Raw genomic sequence first — 22,470 nt, 5'->3', positions numbered from 1 at the left:
ATTGAGAGTATGGTCTTAGCCACTGGACCACCAGGGAAGTCCCAAGAAAGGTAATTCATAAATGCCACTATAGGTCTCAGTTGTGCTGGAGAAAAGGTAAGGGTTACTTTAATGCTTATGTTTAGGAAGTCCTCAGAATGGGGCGGGAACTTCTCTAACCACCTGCCACCTAGAGACTCATTTAATCTTTACAAGATCCCTATAAAGCAGGTGCCATGATATCTACACTGCTGGTGAGGGGCTGGTGGTGGGGAGTTCAGCCACCCCTTCTAGGCTAGTCACACAAGGAGCTCCCCTGATCCCCCCAGGCCAGCTTCCTTGCTCTCAACATCTCCCAGGAGACAGGGAATCCAAAGGCGTAAATGGCTTTTACACTGATGGCAGTAAACCTGTGCTTTTTCAGTTTTTATACTTTATCTAATAGTCCCGTAGCTTCTCCCCTCTTGTCTCGTCACTTTACTAATATCCTTTACAGAAACTTTTACATTTTAATGGTCAATTTTCCCTGTCCTTTTCTTAATGTGTTGAGCTTTTGGCCTCTTCGAAACACTCCTAAAACAAAGGACATAAATGTGCCCTCCGTATTTGCTTCTAAAAGTTTTAAAGCATTAAAACATTTAAAGCATTAAAACTTTTGGTTTTATTTGGTATTCAATTTGCGGCTTTTCTTTTAGTCCACATGAATGACCAAACGTGCCAGTTCAATTGATGGAAAAGCTCATGTTTTTCCCACTAATTACACATTTTCCTACAAATGCTTCATCAACATCTGGGCTCTCAGTTTTTGATCTGTTGATGTGTTTATTTCTTCCTGATTTGCAGTGTCTATCATTTTCCCTTTTGGTATGTTCGTGTCTGGTTTTGATATCAAGGTTATATTAGCCTCTTAAAATAAAATGGGGAAATAGTCTCTCTTTTTCTCTTTTCAGAATAAATTTTTATAAGATTTGAGTTACCCATTCCTTGAGTATTTAGCAGAATATATCTACAAAACAATTGGGAGTAACACTTTCCATGGGTCACTTTTAAACTATAATTCACTTTTTAAATAATTTTTGTCTCTTCAGAATTTCTATTCCTTTTTGAGTCAGTTTTGGAAAATCAAATTTGTTAAGAAAATTGTTGATTTTATCTAAATTTTCAAATTTATTGTTATTCATATTATCTGTTATGTTAAAAATGTATCATATTCCCACTATTTGTTATTTCTGATTTCTTTTCTTCTGATTGCCAGATGGTTGTCAATTTCACCAGTTCTTCCACAAAACCTTTTTGATCATGGTGATTTTTATTATTGTTTCTTTGATTTTTATTTAATAACTTTCTGGTCTGTTGTTACTGTTTTCTTGTTTTAGTTTACCCTGTTCCTCATTTATCTTCTTGAATTAGAAGCTTAATTAATCTTCTAATAACAACCTTGAAAAACATATATATACTTTGGGTACCATTTGCTCGGCATCCTACACATTTACTACATGATGCTTCATGATTCACAGTTCTAAGTACTTTCTGAGTGATATGAGGGTGCTGTGCTTTGACGCATGAATTAGTGGAAGCGTTTTCTCACCAGAGCCTAAGTGAGGACCCATCTGCCGCTGTCATTTCCCTGTTCTGGTGCCTGGCTGGCTTCCCTCTCCTTTGCCCCTCCCTCATTTCCCCCTTGGCCCTTTATCAGAGCATCTACCCTTTGTGAGTTTAGGTTTCATATGGCCATCTCAGTCCAGATTCTTAGCACTGTATGTGTCCAAGGCATTACCTCCTGATCTTGGTGGGCATTAGAACTCAAGATCCAAGCTCGTGAGACTAAAGCCCTACCCCACTTGTCAGGGCCCGCGGGCACCATCATGTCAGCCTCTAGTGGGAGCTGCTGCCCCCTCCCTTTCTCTGGTCTCCAGTCCTTGCTGCTTCTCTGTTCTCTGGTGGTTTACTTTCTTAAGAGCTAAGTTAAACATTTTTAACATTTATGTTTACATATACATTTATATTTTATATTAAATACATTAAAACTCATTTACATTTTATCTACAATTTCAGGATGTTTGTGAGAGGAGGATTTTCAGGTTCTGTGGCTTGCCATCTTCGCTAGCATTTTAACTGCCTCCCACTTTTTAAGTCTCTCTTCTTCCTGGTTTGTGCTTCCTGAGACCTTCTGAAAATCTATTTGTAAGAACAGCTTTATTGAAGAAGTGTAACTGATGTACTGAGTTGGCCCAAAAGTTTGTTCGGGTTTCCGTAGGGTATTAAGGAAAAGCTCGAGTGAACTTTTGGGCCAACCCAATACAGAGAACTTCAGGTGCACAATTGGACGGCTTCTGACATAGTGAATGCCCTTGGAAGTAGCACTACAACCAAGGTCAGGGACAATCTCCACCACCTCCCGTGGTTTCTTACATGCCTTTGGGCTTTGTGCATGTGTGTGTGTGTGTATTAAGAGCACTTGACAGGAGGTCTACCCTCCTAACAAATTAAGTGGGTGACGCTGTATTGTTGACTACAAGCAAGTTTTGCACAGCAGATCTCTAGAACTTGTGCCTCTGGTGTAACTGAGACTTTACACCCACTGAACATCAACCCCAGCTTCCCCTCCCCCAAGTCCTGGTGCCCACTCCTGTACTTTCTACTTCTGTGACTTGACTCTTCTCCATCATTCGCTCCTATGGGTGGAATTGTCCAGAGCCTGCCCTGTTTAGGTGGCTTACTTCACCTGACCTGACATCCTTCAGATGCAAATGAGTTGTCAATGGCAGGATTTCTTCTTTAAGGCTGACAGAGAATCTTAAGAAACAACCCCTCTATCCCTTCTGCCCCTAATATTTCAGTTGGAGGCTAATCTCTAGGCACAGCATAAATCTCACAATGGTAACATCTCTAAGAAGTGACAGGTCCTCCAGCAGAACCATGGAAATAGCCTCACTATTCAACAGAGCAGCTGCCTCCTACATGTCTTCTCACTTTCAAATTCCCCTTTGGGAATAATCCTGTTGCATCCATCCTATGACCGAGATCTTAACTACTGAAGAATTTCCTGGTTAAATAAAAATAGCTCATCCACAGTTAATACAGATGAAGTAACCTAAGACCTTGGGGCAGCGTGTGGTCCCCACTTCACCGGTCAGGAGAGGGAGGAAGGGGGAGATCTAAGCGAGAGGAGATACTGGAATTCTAAGCCCGGATTGATTCCAGGGCTGTGGACTGTTCTCAGGGAGCATTTTCCCCCAGGTGGGGAATGCAGGCCTGCCTCCTGGGGGCTCCCCTTGTGCTCTGACACCCAGGCAGCACGCGTGCTTCACTGTGTTTTTGTGTTGTTGTGTGCTCAATATATCCGGGTAACAACTGCTTTTAAATCCTGAGTGCCTTTCCTGTCTGTTGCTATCGCAACAAGTGAAAGCAATTCAGGCTATGTTTACCGATAATTTATAAGCAAGGGCAGCAAGCCAGAGGAGGAGCCTAGTGGTTAGCATTTTCAGAAGGACACACACTGCATCCAGGGCTGGCTCCTGCCCTCCTTCACACAGGTGTCTGAGGAAGGAACAGACGACTGGGAGGCGGAGAGGCCACTTACCCGCCCCACTTCCACCAGGTTGGTCACCATGACGATGCTCGCCGTGTTCTCGTGCCACACCATCCTCCAGAAATCAGAGATCGTCTCCTGCATCGGCCCTGCAGGAAGACACAGCAGAGACTTGGGTTGTCTTTGGGAGCTTGCACCTGCAGCACTTCCGGGGCTCACAAAGAAATCTCTGGACAGCTGCAGGCAGTCCCCTCGTCCCTCCAGGTGGACGGAGCTCTCCCTATACTAGTGTAGATGTGGTGGCGGGAGGCACTCTTCCTATAGTAGCACCCTTAGAAACACTGAATTTTTCACTCATGGTTTAATTTTCTCAAGTCATCCAACGCATCTGTATTTGAGCCCTTTTGCCCTTCTTAAATGACTGCTGTGAAAGAAAGCTATTTCTTCATCATTTAGCTATTTATTTCTATAATACTCGAGAGTGAGATTTTTTAAAAAAAGGGGGTACCATCACTCTTCCTGCTAACAACTGACAAGATCCAGGGAAGCAGCCTATAGAATGAAATGAGCCTCTATAGGAAAGATGGCCTTTTCTGGTTTCTAGTGTTTTTCTTAATCTGTGCTGTCAAATTAATCCTTTCTAGAATTTTCACCTAATACCTTCCAGCGAGTTTGGAGTTTGGAGCACTTGTATTTCCTGTCACTGACCATGATCTGCCTTCCCAGCTCCTGGGATCTGAGCATTAAGGAGCTCTTTTTATGGACTGGAAAAAAAGAGGGAAAATCTGTGTTACAAAATTCCAGTGCTATAGACACTGTAAAGGCACAGAAAGCTGGAATTTAAACTTTCTTTAAATGCAGATTTTTAAAAAAAGACCCGAACTCTATGTTCAGACATGTTTGAGGGTCTCCATGTAATAGCATAAATCTTTTTTGGATAAATCTTCATGGTTCCTATTTATTTCAGTAATACATAATTAAAAATCTAAGGTTAACTAGTATACTAACCTTTTCTACTAAAATCACAAAGGACTTATCTCTGACCACTTCTAATTTACATGCAATTTTTCTATAGTGTTCATCACTTTTTGAAGCCCAGCATGGATGCTATTTTAATACAATGTTTATATTTTCACATTTGTCAACTTCTTTGCTCCCTTTCAAACAATTTTAGAACTTTTATCTAGCTCATCTTTTAATTTTTCACAATCACAAAATACATTCTTCAGGAATTTCTTAAGGTTCTGCTGGTGGCAAGCTCTCAGAATTATTTGCTGAAAACATATTTAGACAGTTTTATTGGGTGTGTATTTCTAGAGTGACGTTTACGCTGTGGCTTCCATTTTAACAGCGCAAGTCTTTATATGACCAGTAGACATGTGGGGAAAGGAGAGGAAAACGCTTTCAAGAGTGGACGGGCTGGACAGCTGTGCTGTTGGATCTGGACGTGGTAGATTCCCGGGTCTGGAGTGTGAATATGTGAGTTTGGGACCTGCCTCTGGCTTTGAACAGAGTGTGTGATGTGGGGCAAGTTCCTTAGTCATAAAAAAAGACAAACAACCCAATTTACCAATGAAAATGGGCAGCGCACTTGAACAGACATTTCTCTAATGCCTATCATCATTAGTCATTAGGAAAATGCAAATCACAGCCACAGTAAGATACCATCTCATACCCACTGGGATGGTTATAATTAGAGAAAAAAGCCAGAAAATAACACTGCGACCTTAGTATCTGCATCTCTCTTTATCTACATACTGATTTCAGGAACACGGCTGAGGCTTATTTTGAGAATCTGTGGAATGAGCGCTGACTCAGGCATTTTATACACAGTCACGTGTCAGAACAAAAACCAGGTGCAAGAAAAACCCCCAAAACAACAACAACCCAAGGTGCATTTACATTAAAATAGTATGAGGAATGGAGAGGATAAGTTGGAGGTATATTTAAAGCAATTTGGGCTGTAAGTTGATCAATTTTTAAGCCAGATGATGGCTACATGAAGATTCATTGTACAGTTCTGTCGAATTTTGTACATACTTGAAGTTTTCTATGTCAAGATTAAAAAAAAAAAAATCTCACCAAGAGATATTATCATTGACTGTAGAATCTGGTTAGTAAAAACAGAGATATTTCTCCACAAATTATTTTGCAGAAATCAGTAGGTTAAGCCATAGGTTAGGAAGAAGAACTTCTAATCTTCGTTTGCCTTACACAATGAACATTAAGGAAATTAAAGCTTCTAAAGCCCAAGGCCGTAAAAGAGCTGAAGATGCAAAAAACAACAACAGAAAAGTTAACAAAGAAACAAAAAAGGGTGCATTTAAAGCTATTTATTGATGGTCACTTGCTGGCGGAGCAAAGAGGGCACTCCTGGCCCCTTCAGGCACTGCCCGTTCCTCCTGACCAAGTATCAGTCTCTTCCTGTACCTTTTCTTCTTCCTCACTGTCAAGCTTCCCTCCCTTTTCTCTGACTACAAATGTCTACTGTTCCTCCTGCTGCTGTGACCACACTCTTCCCCTCCTCGTGAGACCCCCCCCACCTCCTGAGCCTCTGCGCCGAGTCCCTTCATGGGACCTTGAGCGCTGCCCCCCACGAAGCTTTGCCTACGGCTTGCCCGGTCCCTTGGCGCGTGCGTGCCATTCTCCTGATGGACGGGCTGAAGATTTCAGTGACTTCAGTCAAGGTTACCGGGGACACCAGTAAACATCAGATCTCATCAATCACTACGCTTCCAGCTCACGGGAAGAGAGGTGTCTCCATTGTGTACTTAACGGCTTGTTACTTATTCACAAGGAAAAAATAACCCGAGTCCATCTCTGTGCAGACACACAGTCTCTCCAGTGCAACCCTGAAACAAAGGGGTAACACCCACCAGACACACAGGCCTGTGCCACCTGCTCTGAAACTTCCAGAACCAGTTCTGATGACAATGGCTACTGGTGCCCCAGCATTGCAGATGCACGTGCTTTCAGAAAGAAATCTTCCTCTCCCCTCAGTGCCCAGCAGAGACATTCAAGGCTGGGCAAGCTCCCAGGTGCAACTCACTGGCCCTTTCCTGACTCTAGAGCCCCTGTGATGATTTATCTCAAGTTCTTCTGGGAGGAGGGACTGTGGCTGTCACGTTTATTGCTCTTTCCTTAGGGTCCATGGAGTACCCAGTGCAGAGAATGGGCTCATAAATTAATGAATGAATGAGTACTTCTGTATGCATTGCTATAAACCATATTATTTACTATTAAAGTGCTATATTAAGAGTGTGTACTCTTTGCCACCCCATGGACTGTAACCTGCCAGGTTCCTCTGTTCACAGAATTCTCCAGGCAAGAATACTGGCGTGGGTAGCCATTCCGTTCTCCAGCGAATCTTCCTCACCCAGAAATCCAACCTGGGTCTCTTGCATTGCAGGTGGATTCTTTACCATCTGAACCACCAGGGAAGCCTCATATAAATATTAAGTACTATTAAAAGATAATACTTGTAGGAGTCTCTTTCTTGACATGTCTTGGAGATTACCTGTAGAAGCTTGAAAGAACATTTGCCTCTACTTCTTCCTTATTTATTATAAAGGGCAGCATCTTTTGCAAGGGCTTCTTCAGAGTGAGTGTGAGGGTCCCCTGGTCTCCAGAATGCTGCCTGGCAGTGCTGCAGAAACTGGTTCCAACTACTGAGCAGGTCGCTCCTTGGAGTCCCCCTGCTCCCAACGCTTTCGCTCCAATCTCAACCCAATCCATCATTGGGAGCCAGAGTGCAATTCTGGCTTCCACCAACAGTTCTCAACTCAGGCTGCATATTATAATCACTGTGCAGCTTTGCAAAATGCTGATAACCTAATCCAAGAGTCTCTAGGTTTATTGGCCTGGGAGGGGGTTGGTCTTGTGGCGAAGAACCACAGAGATTCAGCATCCAGGCATTTGGCTACGCCTCTGACCTAACACCAGCCTATCAGGTGGTCTTGTTCAGAGATGAAACACCCAAGATCTGTGGCTTTTGAATCTACTGAATAGTCTAACTTGCAATATAAGCTCTTTGAATCAAGAAGTCCCAATTCTTTCTGATTTAGAAGGAACTTGACTCATAAGAGGGGGCTTCTCTGGTGGCTCAGATAGTAAAGAATTCACCTGCAATGCAGAAGACCTGGGTTTGATCCCTGGGTCGGGAAGATTCCCTGGAGAAGGGAATGGCAACCTACTCCAGTATTCTTGCCTGGAGAATTCTATGAACGGGGGAGCCTGGAAGGCTACGATCCATGGGGTTGCAAAGAGTCGGACATGACTGAGCGACTAACGCTTTCACTTTCACTCATAAGATATCATCTGGGAACATTGCTGTACCATTTCACTGAGGGGCAGAGCGGTAGTCAGGGTGACACAGGTTTTTTATCATGTTTACTTAACTACTTTCGGGGTATCTTTAAAACAAAGAGCGGGATCCATGGAGGGGTCATTGGTGACTGCTCTCGGGGTGGACAAACAGCTAAACTCCTACGACAAGGAATCCAAAACAGCAGGCAAAGGATGCTGTAAACCCTGTCCCTCCGGCATCAACAGCTGGGATGACATCCCCGGAAGGTATCAGGTTTCTGCAGTTGCTGGCTGGGTAGTGGCCCGTGATCGGTGTGGCTATGCCTTTACAGACGTTGGCACAATAGGCGGGAAGGTTATTCTCAGCAGCTGTCCTATGGGGACCAAAGCGTTTGAAAGTAAGGCCTCGAAACTTCAATAGCATCAGGCCGGCACTACATTCCGTTTCTCTGATGACCATCGGTACACACAGACCTCTCTTGGCTGAGAAGGAGACATGCGGATGGGTAGTTCTTATACCACCCATCCCCCAGGGGAGCAGCAACAAGAAGGTGCAGAAAGAACGAGAGCAGAATAAAAACAATAAATAGCTGTGACTGAAAGACATCCAAGAATGGCTCTATTGTGTGAGACTAGTTCTCTGGCTCATGGGCAGTGAGAGATATTAAAAACTACAATTTCAAGACCTTGATAGATGACTCTGCCCTCTCCCTTTCACATTCTCATTTCTATGCAGTATGTTTTCTGCATTAATTAGAGCCACAGGAAGTCAAGGTCCTTGGAGTTCACAGTGACGCACGAGAGTTTTTGGAAGGGAAGAAAGCATGCAGATATGCCCCAGTATTCCACTGTAAACGGGATAAAACCTAACTTCTTTTGAGCTCTTCCTTTTTTCCAGGTCTCCTTTGAGTGTCTTACAAGATATATTGTGTCATTAATTTAAAAATCACAGCCCTACTTAATAGGCACTACTATTCCCCTACTTGGGTGGCTCAGCTGGTAAAAAACCTGCCTGCAATGAGGGAGACCAGGGTTCAATCCCTGGGTTGGGAAGATCCCCTGGAGAAGGGAATGGCTACCCATTCCAGTATTCTGGCCTGGAAAATTCCACGGACTGTATAGTCCATAGGGTCGCAAAGAGCTGGACACGATTGAGCGACTTCACTTCACATTCCCCCACTTTACGGGAAGGACACTCAGGCAGAGAGAAGTCCGTAGAGGTGTCCATGGGACCGAGTCTGAGGTCTGGCCCCACCAGTCACATTGCCAGGTGAGCATCCACGGACGTGACAGGTGTGCGTGTAAAAGTCATCACGATCCCGGCAAGAATAAAAGAGAAGGAACCCACGTCAACCACCTTTAAACAATTTTTTATGCATTCTTTTAAGAGTCCCATGATCCTATTGCTACACAATAAAGTCCAAGTTCATGAGCACAGCCCCTCCCAAGTTCAGGTTCCTGAGCAGTGCCCTCCTCAGCAGCACCAACCTCCCCTATATCCAAGTGTTTCTAGAACCCAGCACGTCCAGGTTTACTCCCTCCATCCTCCACCACCCCAGCCCAAGCCACGTGCCCCCGAATGACCAGCCCAGCCTCACACTCGGCCCCCCTCACTCTGTTCTTTCCATCTCAGCCACAGCTCACCTCTGCAAAGCGTCATTTTCCTGCTTAAAAATCCTCCAAGGGGTTTCCACTGAGTAAATCCCAGATTCCTGAACAAGGCAGACCTGGCCCCCCAGTTCTGTGCCTGAACCAGGTCTCCACTCTTGGTTTTGGCTGTTGCAGGTGCCATGTCCCCAGGACCCCCTGCAGGATCCCCCACCAGGACCCCTCTGAACTTGCTTCACTCATTCACCCCCTTCCCAGCTCCTGGGGGAGATCTGAGTGTATGACCTGTATCCACAGGTGAGCCTGCTGTGTGCCAGGATCCTGGGATGGTGGGGATGCCACAGTCAATGATGGAAACACAGCCCCTGCTCCACAGAAGCTTGAGGCTATGCCAGGTGCAGATAAGGCAAGGACACGCCACGTGTGCACATAAAGTGTGGTGAGGTCAGCAACCCCGGACTTCTAACTTTCAATGGAGACGTACACACCTCTGCAGACACACGGATATTTTCCAGGGGGGATGTGGATAGTTTCCAAACTAGCATTAATAATTTCCATACACTCACTGCCTATACTGATCTCTACGAGAAGAAGTCTAGGAACAGGGGTCTTTCGCGAACATGACAAAACCCTCACTCATCTCAACTATTACTATGGGGCACTGCCCAGGTGAAGACACCTGCAAGTGTGAACTGAGGGATGGACTGAAACACTGACTGCAGAAACCCACAATGCTTCCCGCCTTCCCTTATGAAACATCTCTGTGAAGGACAAAATTTGGTGTTAAAAATGGGGTATTTTGGTTCATGCTGAGATGCTCTGAATTCACAACATCCAAAGTGGCAGAGCCTGGGAACATTTATTCTTTTAACTGCAGCTGGGCTGTTCTGTGGGACCACTGAAGTTTTCCTGGATACAACCCATGGATGAAAGTTTCATGTGTTTTCTTTCAGATTTGGCATGCTTTAATCTATAAGGTGATTAAAGTCTATTTATCATAATATCATAAAATATTTACTCTCATTTCATCCATTCTCATTTTACCTTAGAAAATAATTTAATATTGTCTATCTCCTATTAACAAGTAAACTTATATAAACTTATGATGAAAATTTTAGATAGCAACTTAAAATGTTCAAAGTGGGTACATAATTTTTTCAAACTTCTTTTGGGGATTCATAAGCAAAACCATTTGAAGACCACTGTCAGCCTGCGATGTATTTATGCCGGCGTGCATGCATGCTAACTTGCTTTAGTCATGTCCAACTCTTTGTGACCCTATGGACTGTAGCCCAACAGGCTCCTCTGTCCGTGAGATTCTCTAGGCAAGAATACTGGAGTGGGTTGCCATTTCCATCTCCAGTGCATGAAAGTGAAAAGTGAAGTCGCTCAGTTGTGTCCGATTCTTCTTGATCCCATGGACTGCAGCCTACCAGGCTTTTCCGTCCATGGGATTTTCCAGGCAAGAGTACTGGAGTGGGGTGCCATTGCCTTCTCCCACTAGCACCATCTTTATCACTAGCGCCACCTGGAAGCCTATGTCTACAGTAGTCAAAGTCAGGAGGAAGTTGTATTTCTTCCTGCAATATTGTTTTTCCTGCAGTGCTGAACTGTAGAGTGGATGTGACTTTGCCGGGAGGAATACGCGGGGCAGGTCCTTGGGTGGAACGTCCAGTACGGGTGACTCATTGCCACCTGATGGGGAGGGGACACACATGGACCCATCTTCAGAGAGAATGCAAACATTTTACAAAAATTTTGGGTTCAGATTTCATGAGTAGTAGAAAAACACAACTAGGAAGAAATCTTTTAGATGGAAAGCCTGCCTTCTAGGAAGAACGCAGCGGAGGAAGTGTCTGATTGTCTCAGGCTGACGTGTGATGAGGTGTCCACAGCCACAAGGAAGAAAGAGGGAGGAAGGGAAGAAGGAAAGGGGGGAAGGAAGAGGGCCCAGAGGAGGGGACCCAGTGGGCTGGAAAGCTGAGCCAAGTATCCCAAGGCCAAGTCCAGGGGAGCCTCTGAGCTCCCCGAAGGTGCAGATGGATGACAGTGTCCAGATAGGACGGATCTAGCCTGCTGAACAAAAGCTCCCAAGAAACAGGACAACACTGACTATGAATAGTAAACAGCAGTAAAGAGACATCGGGGCAGCGATGTCTGGAACCCCAGGGCTCACAGCATGTGGCTCCCGGCGGTGATTCCGGGACAAGAAGGTCAGGGGCTGGGCAGGTGGTCAGGTCCCCTCTGGCCTCCCGAGTGCCACATGCCAGGCTCCAGGTGCGGAACAGGGGCTCAGGCCTGAGCTGGGCGGGCTCAGGAACCGGTGGGTCATGGACGAGCTGACCTCTGAGTCAGACTGAGGATGACAGGGGCTGCCCTTAGATGGGAGTTCTGGATAAAACCTAGCAGGAGTCTAGCACAAGACTGTTGTGGTGTCAGCAAAGAGGCCGAGGGCTCTAGGCGCTGGCCAGGCGTGGCCCACGTCAGGCTCTGGGGCTTCTGGCTCACTCCATCGGAGGAGAAGACCCTTGATGGTGGGATACTGACATGGAAAACAGGGGCCTAGGATTTACGCATTCATTTTCAAGCTCTTACTCATAAATAAAACTGACCCTAAATTTCTGATCCATTATTATTTTCACTGCTGCTGGAGATAATCTAGATAAAATATTACGAAGTCAGTTACTCAACATTTGGAGCATTAGACGTCCCTTCAGTGGCTTCTGAGTAAGTTTTTATTACAAAACGTTACATGCTTTTTCAATATGATGCTTCCATAACACTTACGTCTATAATTTTACATTTAATAGCCTTTCATTTTTGCAGTAGTTAAATGTAAAAGTTAAAATATGCCACAATGCTTTATGGACTGAATCTGGTTATGTCGCAAAAGGCATAAGGGCAACACAGAAAACAGTCGACTTTCGCATTAATAATTAATAAACCTTAACAACACTTATTTGATAGGTGCATTGGCTCTCCCCTGAAGCTACATAAGGGAAAATCATGGAATTTTTATGATTAATTTTTGGGTTTCAGCTGCAGAAAAAGAAAAGCAAAGCTGAGATGGCTGGTTGCATGGGATTCAATCTGTTTATTTTCCTGAATTGTTAAGAGCATCCCTGTCCCCCAATTATCATTTAAAAGGAACAATAAAAATCAACCAAAGATTTAGAAGCAAACACTGAGAATTATTCTATGATAGGGAAAACATGATATTACTTTATGTAATCTAAATTCAAAAATACAACTGGCAGCATTTTCTAAGGGCAACTCTTATGTGAAACACCCTTCATGTCCAGAACTATAGGATGTTCACCAGTCTACTAGAAATTTTATTTAGTCACCAGTCCAGTGGAGTTTCAATTTGAATGTAGTAAAAAGAAGAGAAATTTGGCATTGGTGCTATTATGAAATATGCCTTGCTAAGAAGCAGTGTCAAACGTGATGACTAAATTAATGATGTCAAATAGTGCTTTTTTTCTTTCTTTTCCTTCTTCCCTTTTTTCCTTTCTTCCTTTCTTTTCTGTTACTATATTTCCATTTCCGTGGCTCTCACACAATAACAAATCCCTTTTTACACAGCCCAAGTCTTTCTTTTTTTTAAATTTTCTACTTGTTTTCCTTTCTTTTCTTTTTAAAATTGAAGTATAGCTGATTGGTGAGCAGGAATTTGCTGATCACCCTATTTCTCCCGAATTGGCTCATAAGATGCATGTGCTCCTCTTGCATCTGAGAAAACTCGGCATCCACCGTGTGTGCTGCGTCCATTCCTCTGGGACATATCATTCTCATGGATGGCACACAGCACTCACACCATGCCCTAAAATTCTTTCAGACTGAAACAAGAAAGTGTGCCAATATGAGCTGTGCAAATACCCGTGACTTTCTCTAGATAACTAGTCATGTGATGTGGTTTTCAGGTGCAGCACGAGAATATATGAAATCCTGGTTGGACCCCGAAAGGTCATGTCAGACTTACTTATGAGAAAATTGGTATAAACCAAACACTAATGGACAGGCTACATATAAAACCGAAAAGAGCCTGGAAATCTTTGTAGTGTCAGTCATAACCCTTCAATCTCTGGCTCTTTTCTGGTTAATACTCTGACCCTCATCTTATTCACTTATTCTGCTAGAAGTAATTATGAAATATTTAAGAACAATAGAGAATAATATAGTAGGCATTATTTAATATGGTGCTTCTCTGATGGCTCAGAAGGTAAAGAATCTGCCTGCAATGCAGGAGACCTGGGTTCGATTCCTGGGTCTGGAAGATCCCCTGAAGACGGGAATGGCTACCCATTTCAGTATTCTTGCCTGGAGAATTCCAAGGGCAGAGGAGTCTGGTAGGCTACAGTCCACGGGGTCGCAGAGTCGGACACAACTGAGCAACTAACACTAGCACACTAGCATGAATAAAGATATGTTAAATAATACCTACTATATTCCAAAGAGATGCCAGGAACTTCATATTTAATTCTAATTGTCACCTTACCATTTTTCATCTTTGTGTTGTCTAGTATCTTAGTTCCAATGTGAGTTCATCCTACCTTGATTAGTCATTATTATAATTTCTTTTCTGTTGTAATTTTCTAATAGCTTTCATAACTTTTATTGTGGTTTTCCTTAATTTATCTTTATAAGGACAAAGTTCAGGCATTTCCACACCGCTTTTAACTATGTCTCAAGTCAACAGCAAAAACAGATAAAGAAGCATATTTCTAAAAAAAGTAAACCTAAAATGAGTCAAGTATTCTGAATACCCTCTTCCTTTCTCTTACCCACTACTTTAAGACCTTGAAACAAAAATAAATGAAAATGGTGGCTTTGAGACAAAAGTTTGAAATGATATTTTTAGAAGTTTTCTTAAAAAAGCAACATGTGTTAAAATTAATTTGTATGAGGCATTTCAAAGGAAAAAATCTACAAGGCCACCCTTAAAATAAATTATTTCTGATATGCGAATAGTCCTAACCATTCAGATACACTCAAGTGTTAATAAAATCCTGAATAAAGGCTAAAAAATAAAAAGTCATATTAGAAATAACACTGGTGCTCCCATAGCACATCTGCCATGTGATGATTTAAATTGCTAGCAGGGTTTTGTTAAAACCAACAAATATATTTTTAATTATAAAACACTGACATACTCAAAACTAAGAGATTCTTCAATGTGGTACCAATGTTCTCAATGTTAAGAAAACTTACAACAAAATCTCTGTTAGAAAAGAAAAGCAGAATAAAATTGGTCACTGTGTTGCTAGAAAACTTGGAAACTTGCTAATAAATTATTGAAAAAATTGTTACTATCCCTTTCACTTTCTCTGTGGGAACAGGGGGGCTTGGGGTGTGGGGTCAGGATGGGGTCACCTGCAAGGACTCAAAGCCACAATTACTTTCTAGCATAATGTCTGCATTTTATTATTTGCATGTAAATATTTCACTGGGTTTTTTATTTTAAAGAACCTATTAACCATGATAATGTTATTCCACTTTAAAAAGAACACTAATTTTTAAAATCATTGCACACACATCAATGACGGACTCCATGGTCTTTCTCTTAAGCTAACCCCCATACTTCCTGGGCCTCCACTATGTGAAGCTGATTCCAGTGGCCTGGAGCAAGAATTCCTCTTCCTCCAGCCCTACTCTGTCTCCCTGCTTCCTGGTGCAGATTGGCCACTTTGAGGCATCTGGTCAGCCAAGCAGAAGTTGAAGTCTGCCTTGCTGGCTCCACCCAACACAGGCTGCAGAAACAGGCCGAGAGCACAGGTCTTCCCTACGTCTTCCTCTAACTACCGCTCTGCTTCTCCATCATCCGTTCTCTGTCCCAGATCACTGCTCAGCTCCATTTTCTTCTCTAGTTGTTTCTTGGCTTCCAAAGCTGCTCTCTAAAGCATCCTGTGTGACTCTTGGATCAGAAATTGGTTTGGATGAAGTCTATTGGACTTGTTCAGTTTGAAATTAAGGGACTTGTTCAGTTTGAAATTAAGCTGTTTTCACGTACATGTAACCTGACCCTAAGGATGCTTCAGAGAGGCCTGCAGGACCCCACACTGGTGTCCTCTGTTGCAATCAGAAATGGTCAATGTCTGCAAGACTTCAAAAACGAAAGGAAAATGTGCTTACTAGAGTGGATGACAGCTTATTGTCTTTGCAACCCACATCTGTTTAAAAGTCAATAACAGTGACGATCGTTTTTGTACTCTGGAGGGGAATGTGGGATGCTGGTGAAAATGTTAAGTGGTTCCCTTTGGTACATCCTGGAAGAAGCACGAACAGGTGTAGGATGTATTAGCTTTTATGAAGACGACGTGAGCATACGCTACACTTGGGTTAAAGTCTGGCTGCCTATGTGCTTTGAGAGCTGTGTCTTTGGAATCAATGGAATGATGACAAGAGTTTCAGCTAATACCTGTTGAGAGGCTGCTGGCAGAGCTGGTGTCTGAGCTCCAACAGTATAACGACAGTGTCTTACTCTCTAACTAACCATTCTGCTCCACCACCTCTGGGAGGGGTAAAAGCCATGCCCTGGTTACTGACATAAAACATGTTTGTATATGAAGGAATCTTAGGGCCAAATGAAATCCATAGAATTCAAAGATTGGATTGTGACCATGTTGCATAAACAAAGGACTATTTGCAAACAAAAACCAGCAACAGGGTGACTCCTGGCAGGACTAGAATGTTCCAAGGCATTTCTGAAACCCCGTTTGCGTAAGTGAACTGTTGAAGTGAAAGTGAAGTGGAAGTGTTAGTCGCTTAGTCCTGTCTGACTCTTTGCAATCCCATGGACTATAGCCAGCCAGACTCCTCTGTCCATGGGGTTTCCCAGGTAAGAATACTGGAGTGGGTAACCGTTCCCTTCTCCAGAGGATCTTCCCAATCCAGGAGCTGAACCCATGTCTCCTGCATTGGCAGGTGGGTTCTTTACCACTGAGCCACCTGGGAAGCTCCATCTTTCAAGGGTCATTGTTAACTATTGTTTTGCCACAGGTTTCACTTTAAACTGAAACTAGATTTTGTTCCTTTTGGACTAAACCCAGCCCTCCTCTAGAATCACACATTCCCAGCAGTTACACAAACACTTCCATCTTGCAGTGGTACTGCTGTGAACAGGAATGCAAGTCTGGGTGTGCGCTCAGTCGTGTCTGAGTCTTTGTGACCCCATGGAGTGTAGCCTGCCAGGCTCCTCTGTCCATGGGATTTTTCCAGGCAAGAATACTGGAGTGGGTTACCATTTCCTACTCCAGGGGATCTTCTAGACCCAGGGATAGAATCTGTATCTTTCTGCATCTCTTGTATTGGCAGGTGGATTCCTTACCACTGTGCCAACCTGGGAAGCCCTACCGCTGTGAACGAGAATGCAAAAGCTGCTATTGTTCTTGACATGGAAACTGAAGGATACAGCAGATAAATCAGATCCAAGTGGTAGCAAAGATGAGGCCTCCAAAGAAGAACTCGTGGTAGAGGAGAACGGACAGGTGGTCGGCAGAGAAGGGCAAGAGCCTACTCTCAGGTACAGAGATGCATTCCTGGGGGTCTGCTGGTCCCTGATCCCCGCAGCAAGCTGGATGGAAACACTGCTCGAAGAGCTGGGAGGAGGCAGCCGAGAAAGTGTCTGTAGCCTCGGGAGGGAGGAACATGACAGATGCTCCCAGCACAAGAGTCTCCTGCAGGCTGAGTCGCAGAACATCCATCAGGCCCGTCTCCAAAGAGAAGCCTCATGTATTCATTCTGAGTGCTTGTTCACGCTCCAAAGAGGGGCACAGAGAGAAGCAATCAAGGAGAAAAAAAAGAATGGCAGCGTTCAGCGTGGAGGGGCTGGGTGACCCAAAGGACCCGCCTGCCTTCTGTCAAGGAGAAGCAAGATGAAGGGAAAAACTTCCCTGCACATGCTTCAGGGGCCACTGTCGGAGACATAAAGGTTTTCGTTAGTCACTCTCTTCTTTAATTAAGCTTTTTTTTAGTGCACAAGTGGGATCCGCTTTTATTTGAAACAAAAGAGAATAAATCTGATAAATGAACAAAACAGAGGTAAGTTGACTCCCTAGACAGAGCAGAGTGCAGGCAGTATCGAGTTTTCAATGGTATCGGGAAGTTTCCAGAAGTATCCTTTTGAGTGAGAAGGCAAGAAAGGGAGCTTGCAATGGCTAGACACTTCCTCAAGTCTGCTGCCTTGAGAGACTTGTCCAAAACCGCCTCGATGGACAATAAAGGATCCTGGTCCCGACACGCAGGAAGAGTGATTCTCAGGCTGAATCGGGGCTCACTTCTCCACCCACTCAATGGTTTAGGGCTAGGAGAGAGAAACATCTGAAGTCCTGCCCAAATCTGACCCTGCAGCAAACTCACAGGTCAGTAACAGCTGGCTGCCACATTGTCTAATTCCTGAGTCACGCTCTGTTCCCGACTCCACACTTGGCAGGCCTTTGGTAGATGCACAGAAATACTGGTTCAGTTTCAATGGACTAGGCCTCAAAGCCACAGCTTGGCTCTGCAAAAGTGGGTGAAGGTGGGGGAATGCCAGTCCTTGGAGAAAAACACCTGGGTACTAGTCACTGCTCCATTCTTTCAGGGCTGAACCTGGGAGAATGATGAGACCTTCTGTCTCTTCCTCACTGTTGACTGAGGCACCTTAGGAGGCCAGAAACCCAGGATGTTCCCCCTAAGCTGAACACGGCATAAACCCTAATCAAGTACGAATGCTCACCTGTGTAGTTCATAAAGCCTTCGGCATATGTGACTTATTTGAGCTGACATGGATGAGAGTCACTTAAAGCTGTGCTTTAAGTTCCAACTGCTTCGATGACAAAAGAAGGGAGATGGACTTGAAGATTTTTAAAGTTTTTACCAACTCTAAAAGGTGCTATAATTTTTCTACGTTAAATGAGGAACATTTCTGGGAGTTCCCTGGTAGCCCAGTGGTTAAGAATCCATCTTGCAATGCAGCGGACATGGGTTCAATCCCTGGTCGGGGTACTAAGATCTCACATGATGCAGGGCAACTAAGCCCTCTCACTACAACTACTGAGCCCATGTACCACAACTAGAGAGTCTGTGTGCTGCAACGGAAGATCCCACATGCTGAAATTAAGATCTTAAGATCTAGACGCAGCCAAATAAATAAATCTTAAAAAAAAAAACAAACAGGAACACTTCTAAATTACTTTGAAAGATTTGAAAAGCATTTGCTTCAAGGACCCTGAACCTGTGGGACATCATGTCTTCCAATTACTCTGTATCAACTTAGGTTCCCTTCCTGGAGGGATGTGTTTCTGCCGTAGCACCTAGGACAACACGGCAGATGGTACCTAACGTGGTCTAATTTCGATTTCATCCTTTCATTTATTTGCAAGCCAGCTTTAAATATTTTTCCTTCTAACGACTGAGTTTATGAAGAGCATGGGGCTGAGCAATGTCTGTGATGAGACCTTTGGGCTCATTGGCCAGTAGCTTCTAAAATTCACCTGGTGAAGAAAAGTTATTGTTTCGGAGGAAGTTTGTGGATAAGCTGTTCCTTGCACCTGTTCATTTTGCCTTGAAGATCTGCAGATGGAGAGTAAGACGCATGTGGGCCCCACGTGGAGGGTGTGGCCCTGGGTGACAGGGATACTGAGACCTCCTTAGAGGTCTGCATATAAGTCACACTTTCTCACAGCCTCCCTCCTGAAGTTTGCAGACCAGAGAATATTCCACTTTACTGACCAATACTTGTAAACCAATCTTCAATAGGATATGATAAGTAAATCCAAACATAGCCTACAACCCCTTGACAATGGGGGAACAGCTCAGCAGGAAGAACAATGGCAGCTAATGGAGAATCTGTACTTGAGGAGCACGCAGAGCCGGTGCTTGGAGGGATAAAAACAAAAGATGTTTACTGAAGGCTTAGCTTTGGATATAAAAAAATGTTTCAGTTCTACTGAGAAATAATCTCAAGTGTTCATCTCTACCTGGAGGCCTGAACCCCAGAGACAAAAGCTCTTTACAGAGTGTGCGGGACTTGTGTTGACCCTCTGACAAGTCTTGACCTGCTGAGCGAAGCGGTGTCCTGTTCTAAGCACTGGTATTTACTGCTTCAGATGCCAGGGAAAACATAACCCATGGTCATCTTTCTGAAAACCCTTATTAACAATGTTCATACCACACAGGGTATGTGGATGAAATTCAGAAGAAAAACAGATGAAGAGTAAACAGAATGAAAGTTTGAACAGCAGCAAAGTTTCAACTGTTCCACAGTAGTGGAGGACCTGAAGGTATTTTCACTGTAAACTTTCATGACCCACATTTTTATTATTTTCCTTTGCTTTATTTTTTAAAAAGCCTTATTTATTTATTTTTTGGCTGTGCTGGGTCTTCACTGTTGCACGTTGGCTCTCCGTATTTGCGGTAAGTAGGGGCTACTCTTCGTTGCAGTGTAAAGGCTTCTTACGGTAGTAGCTTCTTTTATTATGGAGCACAGGCTCTAGGGTGTGCGGGCTTCAGAAGTGGTGGGACACAGGCTTAGTCGCTCCAAGATATCTGGGATTTTCCTGGATCAGGGATAGAACCTGTGTCCCCTGCGTTGCAAGGCGGATTCTTAACCACTGGACCTCCAGGGAAGCCCCTATTATTTTCATGTGAAAGTCTGCCCCTAGCTCAAAGTCTTGGGAGGAAATCTGTTTCAGTTCTCTTTTCCAAGTTAGTAACAGATTATAATTATGGACAAATAAGACTGACCATCTAAGGTGTAGATGGAGGTGGCTATATATGCACCAACAGAGTCAGAGGGGAGCTAAACTAAGTGACTTTGACAAGATAAACTGTCTCCAAAAACAGTGCCTCAATTTACTGACACGTCGAAAGAAAAAGTGTCCACAAGAATAGGAGTTGACCAGTCCTTAACTTAGAGAGGAGTCACATATATTGAAGACAAAAATCCACCCATGTCAGCAGACACATCATCATGCCAGCAGGAGGCGTCCTGTGGCCTGGGTGGAATAGTCCAGTCCTGACTGGTGTTGGGCACACAGCCAGCAGCCCTCCATTTGCTCGTCTGTTCTTCCCTTCACTCCCTCCCTGGCTGCTGCCAACCCACTGGTCATCTGCTTCGTGCCCGCCCTCCACCAGGCCTTGGGCAGATAGATGCTTGCAGATCAGTGGATGAACTCTGGTTCTTCTTCGGATGCAGGCCAGGAAGTGGCCTTCTGCTGAAGCATCTACCTCTCTGGCTGGCCTGAGACACAGACTGCCCTTGCCAGGCTGGGGACGGTTCTGTCCGAGGGACAGATACCAGTAACTATCTGGTATCTCATTTTCACTATCAGTTCCTGCGTCTATGCCAGAATGACTTGGTGCCCTGAAACTCTGAACTCTGAGTGTTCAGAGTCTCTGAGAAGGAAAGATGAATATCTTTCTAACCCTAGATTGTGAATGCATACAATTAGGCTCCCGACAGCTATTTAATCATTTCTTCTTTCCTGAACTGTGCTAATTTGACAGGGTTGGCCACCCAACTGGAATTCTGAACTTGGCCTTGATCTGACCACATTAATTCTTTTTGCTACCATCAGCATTAGCTCCTTGGACCAGCTAAGCCCTGGACCAGCAGGTCTTCCAGACAGGTACCTAGAGGCCCACTTGGGAACAAGGCAATTCCAAACACTCAGAGTCATATTTCAGGACATTTAAGACTATTTTAATTAAAAGGTGTTTTCAGATGTGAACATATCATAGAAAATTTGCTTTTAGAGAAACACTGTTACATAGAAAGCGTGGCTTAGATGGTAAAGAATCTGACTGCAATGCGGGAGACCTGGGTTCATTCCCTTGGTCTGATCCTTGGTTGGGAAGATCCCCTGGAGAAGGGAATTGCAACCCACTCCAGTATTCTTGCCTGGAGAATTCCACAGACAGAGGAGACTGGCAGGCCACAGTACATGGGGTCACGAAGAGTTGGACATGACTGGTTACTTAGAAGGAAAGGGTTGGATCCTAGATTCATTTCATAAAAGATTCATCATGTGACTTTGAGGGGTGACCTTCATGAGGCCCACGTAAGCGGCAGCATGCAGTGCCCAGTGGGGCTCACACATTATCCAGACATAGAGACGTAGACCGCACGGCAAGGCACTCAGCTATGCATTAGCTCTGTATTCAACCCCTGCTTCTCTCCATGGGCCTCAAGTCTCCTATTTATGAAACGAGACAAGTAATATCTTAAATGGTCGGGGGATGGAAATTACATTAAATTAGTTACAGCACAAAGCCTAGTACATAAATGGCACTTGATATTTACCGAACGAATGGACAAAGAAAAAAGCTGTGTTTCAGAAAGAATAGTATTATATCAACCCTAACTACTAAAACATAAAGAAAATATATTTATTGCATTTTCTTAAATGAGAAGGAATCATGCTTAAGAATGAACAGTTTTGAAACTAGAACATAATGTATTTAATATTAGAAAACATATTTTAGTCATATGCAACCTGGATCGTTGAATAAAATAAAAACTACAGCTGCATTCCTGTCATTACTGTTGTCTGAACTACTCACCTCTAACCCCAAATTTTCTTGTGGTTACTTCTTGCTATCTTTATGTCCAGGTTTTTCTTTCCAGGATGACTCCACACTAACTCATCTTCTTAAAGCACTGTTCTTACCACCATACAGCTTAGAAACACCCTTCCTTTTCCCTCCCTGCCTCTCTGCCGCTCAGTAAACACGGCTCCTTGTTCAAAGCCTTTTAATCAGTGTCCTCACTTTACCTGTTGGTTCTTTGCTCTTAGACCTCCCCCGCCAATTCAAGGGTTTTAATCTGGGGGGCATAGATTTTTTCAAGTTGGACTGTAGAAAGTCAGAGCATGCCTAAACGTCCATGTGAAACTGTGTGTCTGTGTGAACTTTTCCTGAGTGATGATCCATTTCAACCAGCAACTAAGACCTCAGGTACCACGCCCCTCTCAGCAGTCTCCTTTGGGCCCCCACTCCTCCTGAATCTTGGGTGTCCTCCCACTCGGCCTACCCGCTGGATTAACACCTGCCTCCCCACCCACCTG

At 44.1% G+C, this 22,470-nt stretch overlaps 1 protein-coding gene across 4 annotated transcripts in view; it reads right to left on the bottom strand.

Moving 5' to 3' along the window:
• The window catches only part of PTPRM (protein tyrosine phosphatase receptor type M), a 637,795-nt gene that overhangs the window by 40,697 nt on the left and 574,628 nt on the right, over positions 1-22,470 (bottom strand). For all 4 annotated transcript variants that reach the window (XM_065932554.1, XM_065932556.1, XM_065932555.1 and 1 more), the window contains one exon: positions 3,563-3,660. In XM_065932554.1, the coding sequence (XP_065788626.1) occupies positions 3,563-3,660 (98 nt within the window). The remainder of the gene's footprint in view (positions 1-3,562; positions 3,661-22,470) is intronic.

Source organism: Muntiacus reevesi, chromosome 4 (genome assembly GCF_963930625.1).
Source record: "Muntiacus reevesi chromosome 4, mMunRee1.1, whole genome shotgun sequence".
Classification (NCBI taxonomy): Eukaryota; Metazoa; Chordata; class Mammalia; order Artiodactyla; family Cervidae; genus Muntiacus; species Muntiacus reevesi.
The sequence above is the reverse complement of the archived record's forward strand: the minus strand, read 5'-3'. Positions and strand labels throughout refer to the sequence as shown.